This window comes from Pterocles gutturalis, unplaced genomic scaffold (assembly GCF_000699245.1).
Source record: "Pterocles gutturalis isolate BGI_N339 unplaced genomic scaffold, ASM69924v1 scaffold11957, whole genome shotgun sequence".
NCBI lineage: Eukaryota > Metazoa > Chordata > Aves > Pterocliformes > Pteroclidae > Pterocles > Pterocles gutturalis.
The window spans coordinates 5,577-16,725 of record NW_010110325.1 but is presented as its reverse complement, the minus strand read 5'-3'; the positions used below and the strand labels follow the sequence as shown (position 1 = coordinate 16,725).

Below are 11,149 nucleotides of genomic sequence, written 5' to 3'. Positions count from 1 at the left end.
TCCATCAGTTTCCTTTGCACAGGGATTATTTGTAAAATTATCTGCTCAAGCTCAAATTCAGTGTACTTCATTACTGCATTCTTTCACTGGAAATTTTGCAACTGGTTTTTTTATTATAAAGGCAAGGAAAAACGTAAAGCAATTAACCTTAGTCACTTTGAAAGAAAAAAGATAAAAAACCTGGAAAGTGTAAAAAAGCTTTTTTTTTTAAGTCTTCTTAACTGTAATGCAATATGCAGTTAACTAAGTCTTCAGCATAAAATATTTTAGCACTTGTTGGAGAAAAAAATTTTAAGCATAAAGCTTAGACAGGTTAAGGTGACTAAATAATACACTTAAAGACAAGGCTACGTCTCATAAAAATGTTCACAAGAGTGCTAACAAAAAGCAGCACCGGTAAAGTACTAAAATTCGTGATTAGAATTATATTAGCAATAAGAAAAAAAGCCAAACAGTCAAAACTCAATAGTCTCTCAACTCCCTATTTAAACTGTTTGTAACACTGAGACATTAAAAAAATCTTAAGTTACTTAGTTCAAAACAATTAAGAGCAAGTTTCAGTCTTAAAAATGTTTAGTTTATGATGAAAATCCATACATATCCTAATACATTCTGATCTTTATGAGTAAACATTAAGAGTGATGTTGTTTTCATTTTTAACCATTAGTGATAGGTCATCCCCCTGGAACAGTAGAAAGCATCATTTATTAAAAAAGGTTTGGTTTTACTGAAGATGTATTTTGGAGTTTCTGAAGGTTTGTGACTCTTGGAATGTGCTTGCTATGATAGTGTTGTTGCTAGGATAATTGCAAGTATCAGAAGCAATACACTTACACATATAATTATGAACATCAATTTCTGCAAAAAAAAAAAAAAGAGAGAAAAGTTAAGACTGAAATACCTTGTCAGATACAGAACTGCTTAAATACATGCAGAGCCACAGAAAATTAATACTGATACCTAAATCTGAGTGTTTGGATTTTCTTTCTAAAGAATACTTACTGCTATGATTTCCTATTGTCAGTCCTTCTTTTCTAACAATACCTGTAACCACAGTTACAAGGTAGAGCTACCTGCGTAACATTTCTGTATTTTGCTTCACAGAATAATCATGACTCCTACCCAACTTCTGTAAATATCATTACATACAGAAACAGATGCAACAGTGAACATTTACTTATCAAGGTCAGGTCTAAGAACAGTAACATTGCCTACTGCCACCCTCCTTGGATAAATATTTGTAGCCTGCTGAAACCTTTACAACTGCATACTTAGTGGAACTCAATAAAATGTCAATAAAAAAACACAGTGTAGGTAGTAGCTCAGAAGAGCTGCAAGGGGAGGAAAAAAAATTGTTTTCTATGTAAATACATCAAAGTCTGACATTAGGCCAGGTATTTCTGACTATAAGTAATGATACAGTAAATCTTGTTATGTGCCCAAAGCTGAGAAGAAACATCAACATGAAAAAGTTTGATATTAAAAGAGTGTTAGTACAGAAAACAGAATTCCTGATGAGCTGTCTGAAATGACATCCCACTCATATATATAGTTTGAAGATACTACATATAAGTGTTGAGTTTCTATTGGACTCACAGGAGTTAACTGCTATTTACTACTCAGCCTGACTAGGTGTTATCTTGACAAGAAATGGTAATTAGTACAGCAAAAACCTGAAGATTAAAAGAATTCTCAAATTTATGTCCCAAAATTCCAGTTGGAATCTTTGCAGACTTCCTTTTACAAATACATGGTTACTTTACAATGTTTCATTTAGTCTATTGTTAACAAGCACCTTGGAAGTAAGACATTTGAGGATGTTCTGCAAGGTATAATAGCCAACTTCATGGTTGCAGACATGTACTTTTATGAATGCCCTACTTAAAAAAAAAAATACAACATTTGGTAAAGTTCCAAGTGTAACTAGTATTCCACGTTTTAGTGCAGATTGTTTGCTGATGTGAACTCTTGGTATAAGAAAAAAATTTAAAGGACTGTGAGACAATAATTGGATTTTTTGTCTCATTTCCTTCTGAGTTCTGCAGTGACTGCATTCTGTAAATTTAGCAGCTTACCACGAGATGTCAGTTTTCAATGTTCACATGCACAGCACTTCTGGAGTATGCAGAGACAGAGAAGATCCACCAATGCCTCTCAAGCCTACCCCCCAGTCCTAACTGGACACATATTAAGGGTTAGTAGAACAATACAAGTTACCAGAGCAAAAGAGGAGCACAATTAGTTGATTAGTTACTTACTGCCACACTGGCAGGAAGCCATGCATGCTGAGGTTATCCAAGCATCACCGAGAAGCAAAAGACAAACCAACAGCTAGACCAATTATGGCAATCAACACCAATGACACCACGATAATTATCCACATTTTCTGTCAAAAAAAAAGGTATTATTATTTTAATATTAAGCATATTAAGACTTGCATTTTCTCAATTTTTTAAATAGTTTTTAATTCACACTAATTTTTATTACGGCCTGCAGTATTCTCAAATTGAGATAAATTTATCTGTATACTCTTGCGTGCAATAAACATTTTTAAACAGTGTTTACAGGTAAACTAGTGCATTAATACCTATATAGTTAAAGATGAGAAAACCATCATTTACAAATACACTAAGTGGGCTCTTTGGAGACTTATTAGACAATTTTTAAAAAAAATGTAACAGGCATGTTATCTATATATAAATATCTATCTACATAAAGAAATATTATTCCCTCAAATCCAAATCACCATAAAAAGCCTCACAAAACTGCAGCGTCTCAAAAGGAGAAATTATAATGTCAGAGGAACACTTCATTCACTCTGCAATCATACAGTTACAAAAATGTAAGTATAGGTTACTTAGCAGTTTGATTTCAGAATACATTATTGGGCTTTGATGGGAAGAAAGGTATTGAAACACAAAACAGGCTTCCATGGCAATGGAAAATGCCTGAACATGACTTTGAACTCAGTTCTTCCACAAAATTGAGTGTGGTAGTTTAACGTCATATCCTTTCCAGAGGAAAGATTCCCCTCATCTAGCAATTTTACAGGACTACAAAAGTAGTCCTCTGTAAAAATAATCATTACGAATGGAATTCTAAAAAAGTAAGCCAACGAGTAATTTTATTTTTCCTGTCAAAATGATGATTTTATAGCTGTAAATCCAGGTAAGTTTACCAGTGATAAAGTTCCAAAAACCTTTAAGCTTATTTAGAGTCTGAATAATTTAAGGCATCATGGTAGTTGACAAGAAAAACGTGTGAATTTCCCTAAAACGTGGGGTTTTTATACTCTGTAATGACAGCTCTTTATGTGGAAAATTATGAACATAGCACTAACTGTGCATGAATTGTTTATCTCTTTTTGTAGTACAAGAAATTTGTCTTAATATCAATTTTTAATATTGACTATAATAAATTAATTCACATTCAAAATGTTTCAATTTCTTCTGGATTATGGGAGGGGTTTTTTTTGTTTGTTGCTCTGTCATGCACTACTTTATAACAATGTTTTCTAATCTAATTTTAAATATCACAACTACAAAAAAAGTAAAATGCATATATTAATTCTACCTTGAAGGACTGAATACAACAACAAAAAAAATCAACTGAAATTGAAGGTTGTTTCATACTGTGCTACATTAATGTACTGACTAGCATAATTACAGAAAGATAGCATACCCTTCGTGCTTTACTTTGATATTTAACTGCCTTTTTTGTCTCTTCTTTTGCATGTTCCACATAATCTGACGCATTCATCACGTTCTTTTCTATGTTGTTGATCATTTCACCCTTAAAATTAAATTTTAAAGAAAATATTTTATTTGGAATCCATGCATCCTTGTTCAATGAACCTAAGAGAAGAAAGGCTATAGAACTTCAACAATTATTTTCAACAATGTACATATTAGTGGCTGACATTTTTTGATGTGCAACGGAAAAAAAGGGAATGAAAAGCAAGGGGTCAAAGTTCTAACCAAACAAGGAACATTCATGGGCAGGGCAGGCATATTTCTCCCTTTTGCAGGGACAAATACTGAACACTTTAAAACACACCTTTGAATGTGAGGTATGTTTTAACAGCCAAAACTAAAACTGACATACTAAGGAGATCAGAAATCCCTGAGGTGTCTGAAGTGGGAAAGGATATTGACTATTTTGACACAAGGTTCAACAGTTATCTAAGAAAACACATACATGTAATAGCAACTTCAAACGTTCCTCAGAAATGAAGGTGCAGAATGTCGATACATAACAAACTCAGATTAATTATGACAAATGAAATTCAGTAATGAAATGGAGGATTGGCGAAAAATTACAGTAAGTCTATTACCTGTGTTTCTGTCCATCAGAAGAAATAATCAGCAGCAGTAAACAGCAAAGTATTAAAGAATGATGCACAAGTAACTTTTGTTCATTTCTAATTCAAAAGAAAACTGCTACCGATTTGCCTTGTCTATATACTTAATATCAAAGCAACAAAGGACTTCTAGAAAAAATGCAATTAAAAAAAATAGTCCTTTTCAGGAAAGTTTCTCTCCTGAACATTATTCTTTTCACCTTCCTGCATAAGTCAAAGAATTTTAAGAACAGAAGTTAAAAATATGTTTGTTACATAATTTGTAAAGACTACAAATAGATTGAATTTACATACATGTCAAGACAAAGCTTATGAACAGAAGAGATGACTTGAATGACTTGTCAATCCCTTTACATTCCTGTTAGTTATAACAGTAATCATACCTTTGTATTACGTGCAAGTGGTATATATCCTCACTAATGCACATTTTATTCTATCACAGTACTGCTTTACCATGTCTGTGAGAATCCTAAATTCCCAAGATATTAGCCAACATTCCAGGAGAGAGCTGTTCTTACTTAAGCATGCACAAAATGTTCAAACATATTGCAATATAAGCACGTTGAAGAAAATACTAAGTATACTAACTGAAAAGAAAGTCTATGCTTAGTTATTCATAGCATGTACTAGGAGTACATCTAGATTGGGTGTTTGCTAAAACAAAACAAAAAACCTTCAGTGATTAACTTTCATATATTCTCATCAGAGTCAAAAACCACTAAGTCTGCATTATAAGCAATTGTTTCTGCACATTTCAAAGAGGAAGACTGGGGGGAAAAAAATACCACTTAGGTAAACATGCTTGAATTGGTTCCTTTACCTGAGTCTCAACAAACATTGCCATGTCCATAAACATTTCATGTAGTTCCCGTATGCTAGATTCCAGTTTCATAATATCCTTGTGACGTGACTCAATTTCATTCAGAGCTTGCCTAGTTATTTGAGAGTCTGATATAATCTTTGGGAGAATGAAAAAAAATATGGACATAAGTATGTGCCGACACACTTTTAAATAGCAGAAGCAGCAGAACAGAAGACAGACTAACTGGATCAGAAATACGTACATCAGAAGTGAAAATTGAAGGATTACCGCTCTCTAACATTTCTTCCAGTTCCTCATCAGTGGTGGTCTTTCCAGCTAGGATAAAAAAAACAGTACTTCACATACCATTACTGATCCATGACTGAACATAAATGTTTACCACACCAGAAGGGTGAGAATTCAAATAAAACTCTTCTTTTGAGCATTTTTCAGGATAAAACAATGTAGTGTTTCACCATTACCAAGTGCCATTTTGCACATAAAAAAAGCAGAAAAATACCAAGTAATACCAAGTCAGGAAACAAATGCAGGTTCAAAGCTATGATGAAGAATTCCTGGTTAGTGGAGTTTTCGGTTGGTTGGTTGTGGGGGTTTCTTTTCTGTGGTTTGGTTTGTTGGGTTTTTTTTGTGTCAAATTGAAGAGTTTGATCAGAAACATGTACAATGTACATAAGAACATTAAATGGAATGTTCTTCAGAATGAAGAACCTGAGACACAGTATTTTCAGAACATTCAATATTTACCTACTAAATCATATCACATTGGCACCTAATATACTCACTCTCCACCCCTGTGTGGGCAAAGAAAATCTTTACGTAAATTTGATTTTACCAACACAGGATAACATTCATATTCCACATAGAGAAGATGATTACCCATACTGTACCTTCACTTCTGCTTTTTATGATACATCTAACAATTGATGTAGTTTATTATTGCACATTTAAATAAACTGAATCCTTTTGATCACACTGGTATGAGAAATGCAAGTGGTATGAGTTACACAACACATTCAAGTGACTGATATTGTACAGTGTTAAAAATTACATATCAAATCCCTGCTCTTCCCATGTAAAACAAGTAATATCTGTAATAACCTATTTAATTCTGCTCTATCAGATGAAAGTTACAGTTTGAATACTACTTTCTGATGTTAATACCCAAGAATGCTGCAAAACCTGCTTAAAATTTTCAGTGCTGAAGCCGAAGGATCTAATTGGGTCATAACAACATTAACTTACAAGAACCATATCCTGAGGTATTAGGGTCTGTCCCCTCAAAAGCATAAAATTTAACTTGCTCAATATTAACTTCACTGAAATGCTGAATTAAACCCTTAGCATGAGAGGCAAATGACAAATTTGAGAAGTACATGAAAAGCAAAGTCTTATAACTTGACAACTTTTCTGTTTGCATTTCCTATATCCTAGGAGATACTCAGAAAGGATAATTTTAGGTACAAGACGTTATGGATTTTTTTAGACACTTTCTGAGGCAGATGCTGTAGTTCAGAGTAGAGTCAGGAACCTTTCTGAATACTCCTTGTAATAATCCATGATGAAATTAGTCAAATGAGAGTCAGTCAACAAAGTATTAGAGTACATAAGATGGCAGCAATGATTTTATGTCAGCTGAACTTAACAACTGCTCTTATTGACAAAAACAGCATAACATAAAAAAAGATCTTGCCCTGTTTAGCATGTTAATTTTGGAATGGCTTTTAATAACACTTGCTATCTTCAGAATGCAGCTTTTCTTAATGTTTCATTGGAAACACTGGAACACTGGAAATAAATGAAACAAATGAAAAAGATATTTCTTTAATAATTTTCAACATAAAAGAAATGATTTAGTGAGTTTTCCCCTATTTTCTTTACAGCTGTTCTGAAGAGTACTATCGGAGAGTTTACGCCATGCGATAAAATTGTTTCTTTTCCCTCACATGCTTCAGGAAGATGTCCAGGATGTATGATGCTTTGTACCATGTTTAAGTAATAAGAAACACGGGAGGTACTAACAACACAATTCATCTTTTTTAAAAAAGTGTATTCAGGTCACTTACTTATCTCTAATTGTCTTTGTATCCGACCTTTGCTGCGTTCTCGAAAAAGAGTTTGCGTCTCGTTGTATTCCGTCATGACCTCCACAAACTTGTGAGCTAACACAGAGTGCTGTTTTTCAAGGATTTAAAAATGTGGAACAAAAATGTTTATTTTTTTGATACAGCAAATACTACTGCACAACAACTGAAAGTGGCATTTACATTCCAACAAAACAGAACATGAAGTTCTGAAACTATTTCAGGAAAGTGAAACTCATTCTCCAATTTACTAGAACCCTTTAATTTTCTTTAAACTTATTAAATGATCATACCTGTGTTTTTCTTATCCTCAGGTCCACTGATGTCCGATTAGCATTTTCGCCCTGATTAAAACTTTGTTCAATAGCTAAGAACAATACAAGAATATTATGAGTCAATGTTCAGTAAGATTATTTAACAGTGCAGCTCAGTTACTTCGTAAATACTATTATTTCTTTTTTCATGTACAAGCTCCCCAGAGACATGTTTAACATTTTGGGAGGAGGGGGGGACAGAGGAGGCGGGGAAGGTGGCAGTGATAGATATATATATATATAAATGAAAAATAATTTTTATTATTGGTACAGATCTTAAAACACAGTAGCTACTTCAGTACTCTTAACAGAGTCACACTCTGTCTGTTACTCTGGAAAAATTTCAAAAGGTGCAAGAAAATGGGCTGCTCTTACAGTTTAAACAATAAACATCATACCCTACTGTTTAAGGAAGGACAAAAGCACATAGCAATTGTAATACAGTAACATCAAAACACTCAGTATTTCAAAACCTATGCTAAACAATTAAGATATACTCATAGGGGAAAACCACAGCAAAATTAGCTAGTCTGATTTTCAAATACAATACATGGGAATTGCTCTAGAGCACCTAGACATTTATGCCACAGAGACTGTCTTTTTGCAGTTAAAATTCATCTTCTTCCAAAACATCATGACCAAAGCCCAGCATTTCAGTTGCAGAATACATTTCTACACAGAGAAATTACTTTGTGTTGTCACTTTCTAGGTTATTTCTGAAAGCAAGCAAGCTCTTTGTCCTATTTCACAAAGTAGGCTGTGCTCAGACCTGGTATTTATGAGTGGTGAGGCTGGCCAAGGAGGAATAAAGTAGAGGACGATACTGTTACTGACACTGGCTGTACATTAGGTGGCAGGGAGGTGGTTCTCTCTCATTTTTTCTTTTATAAAGAGCTGTACAATACAATTTATGCATACATAATGCAGCTTTGAAAGTTCAGATGCAATGCAGTTTGTAACACTGCTACCATCCTGAAACATCACAAACAAGAGTAGTTTTATTTCTTCCTCACAACCTACCCTTTAACCTGGTTCGGATTTTATTAGCAATCTTCTTTATTTCCTCATTTAATTCTTCAAGTTCTTCCTTTGTTCCTTTAAAAAGATTTTTTTAATAACTGTTAATGATTGATAATAGTAAGCCAGCAACCATCTACAACTCTACTTTACAATCTCATAATTGTATTCAGTACAACCATGCAGCGAAGTTTGTTATACTCCTAAGTACTCTAAATACCATTTTTTATAACAGCATACTATCAGACTCCTGCTACTTGTGACAGGTCCTTACACTTGGGAAACGTTATTACCAAATTACCAACTAAACCATCTGACAAGATATTCCACATTGTTTCTTAACATATTACTTTCAGGATAATATTCATTTGCTGGTAAAAATTAAAGTTCACTGAAGTCTATCAAGTGAAAATACAGATTTATCTCTTTTTTTTTAGTTTTGCTGTTGATCACATCACAGACTCATTGCTTTTACCCTTATTAACATAACTGTACCATGCACTACCCATATTTTTTGAGAATACTACACAGAGTATTCATGAAGAACTTAGCTGGATCTCTGTTACTGGGTTTACTGAAGACACTAGATTCACAAGTGCACACAGTACTTACAAGCAATGTCACATACATTAACAATGTAATGTTAATGCATTAATAAGCACAATTTTCAGCACAAACACAAGCTGATAAATGAGCTGAGACCACAGATTCTAAACATTCAGATGAACCCTTATTAAACTTGAGATTCATCGACTGTATATAATTGCTAAGATAAAAAGTAGCCTGGAAAATCATTGGTAAGAACACAAACATATGCCTATTCATAAACAAAAAAACAGGAGGGAAAGAAAAACTAACATCCAAAGTTCAGTTTTCATCAAGAAGACCAATGTTAAGCTAGCGTTGCAACATGACAAAAAATACCCCAGCAGCTCTTCTTCCCTTTTCTTTAAACTCTGCCCCATAAACCCAGGCATGCCTTCAATTATGAAGTGTTGAGAACGGAGAAGGTTCCACGTTCCTGGGTAAGTTCCCTAAACTTTCAAGTTCTCTGTTCAGAAAGCACATCTTCAATTTCAGCTGTAGGGCTACAGCCTCTAAAAATAGGTGCTCCAGCATGGAACTCTTACTACCACTGAAGCAGCTGGCTGTAGTATCAGCGTTAGACAAGATCTTGCCCCTGCTGAAGGATGAAGAGGACGGCTCTACTGTGTGAGCTTCAGTTTACGACTTCAACATTTTCACAAATTAAAAGAGATGCAAGTAGCCTTCTAAGTTTCTGAAGACACAGTTGACTTCAAGATACCATATTAACCTGAGTTTTGGTCTAGCAACGGTTTGGATGATGCAAAAAATATTCTGAAAATGTATTTATTCAAATGAGATGTCAAAAAGATAAAAATAAGCAAATATTAATTCAATATTAAATATGGAAATACATAGTGTTACATTTTGCATTCTGAACACCTGAAGCTCTATTCCTATAGATAGCTAAAACAAACAAAAACCTTTTATTTTCAGAATATCTAACCACACGTATCTGAGATCTAAAAAAGTGATACTCACTTCCTTCAGGATTTGGTGCTGACAGGATAATGCTGTGCTGTTTCTTCACTTCTTCTACATTTTGTGCTATTTTTGCTATATTATTTCTAATTTCCTCAACCTAGAGGAAAAGGAGTAAGGCAATAAAAACATTAGAATCATTCAATGCAAAGATTTTTTTTTTTTTTAAACCTTTGGTAACAAAAATTGTAAAGTATTTCATTGCAACATTTGTAAGTATCCGACAGAAATCCCAGCAGAAATCTTGACATTTAAACAGCTTGCACTTTTTTTTTTATTAAAAAAAGGTATTCTTAACAGCAAATATATTCTGTATGGCCAAAAACTTAAGTGCTACTACTGTTAATAACAGATTTTAAAATTCTATAAGCAAATTCCTTGTCAGCAGGCAGTTAAAAAAACTTCTATGCAATAAAGACAGAAAATACCCCGAAATAAAAAAGCGAAAGCATTACCAACATTTGATTTGGCATACCACTACAAAGCATATTGGGAGGTGGGTATTTGGATGAATTGTTAAACTGAATTACAGAAATTAAAAGGCACAGAAAGAAAGCAGTCTTTAATGCATGGTGAAAACTACCTGTTGGAAAAATTCATCCATAAAGTGGTCTTTTTCAACAATAACTGTCTCCCCATCTTCATTTCCTTTACACTGTAAAAGATAACAAAACAAATCTCTGAAATAAAACTCAGAATATGGTTCTGAAACAACGACTTCTTCTGCATTACTACTGCATACATGTTTTTGTCAATAGTCTGCAAAGTCAAAAAATTTTTCCTCTTCTGAGGACTGTAACCTAAAAACAAATGAGCAGAGAGGTCAAAGAATGTCACCTGACTGTCACAAAGTTCTGAATGCTCAGGCATGCACTCCTCTGTCAACAACTTCAGGACCAAACCAGTCTGTAAGTGATGTCACAGTTTTCACTACCTGTCAAACATCATTAAAATAGTTTCACATATAAATGCTCTCTCACAGCATAAA

General features: G+C 33.8%; 1 protein-coding gene across 2 annotated transcripts; it reads right to left on the bottom strand.

Moving 5' to 3' along the window:
• Positions 1-374: 374 nt before the first annotated feature.
• On the bottom strand, positions 375-10,814 carry STX2 (syntaxin 2). Of its 2 annotated transcripts, XM_010073316.1 has the most exons (10): positions 10,745-10,814; positions 10,162-10,261; positions 8,599-8,673; positions 7,558-7,631; positions 7,247-7,355; positions 5,425-5,498; positions 5,181-5,318; positions 3,682-3,792; positions 2,259-2,386; positions 569-858 (listed from the first exon to the last, which is right to left on the bottom strand). In XM_010073316.1, the coding sequence occupies exons 1-9, from the start codon at positions 10,763-10,765 to the stop codon at positions 2,303-2,305; spliced, it is 786 nt and encodes a 261-aa protein (XP_010071618.1). In that variant the 5' UTR covers positions 10,766-10,814; the 3' UTR covers positions 569-858; positions 2,259-2,302. The 2 variants fall into 2 exon arrangements, with proteins under 2 accessions (XP_010071619.1, XP_010071618.1); XM_010073317.1 differs by lacking the exon at positions 2,259-2,386 and having other exon boundaries at positions 375-858.
• Positions 10,815-11,149: the final 335 nt, after the last annotated feature.

Coding starts and splice junctions, on each gene's coding strand:
- STX2 (XM_010073316.1), bottom strand. CDS start 10,765: ATGGATGAATTTTTCCAACAG. Junction 5,319..5,424: donor CTTCAATTTTCACTTCTGAT/GTACGTATTTCT, acceptor ATTCTCCCAAAG/ATTATATCAGACTCTCAAAT. Junction 3,793..5,180: donor CAATGTTTGTTGAGACTCAG/GTAAAGGAACCA, acceptor TTTAATTTTAAG/GGTGAAATGATCAACAACAT.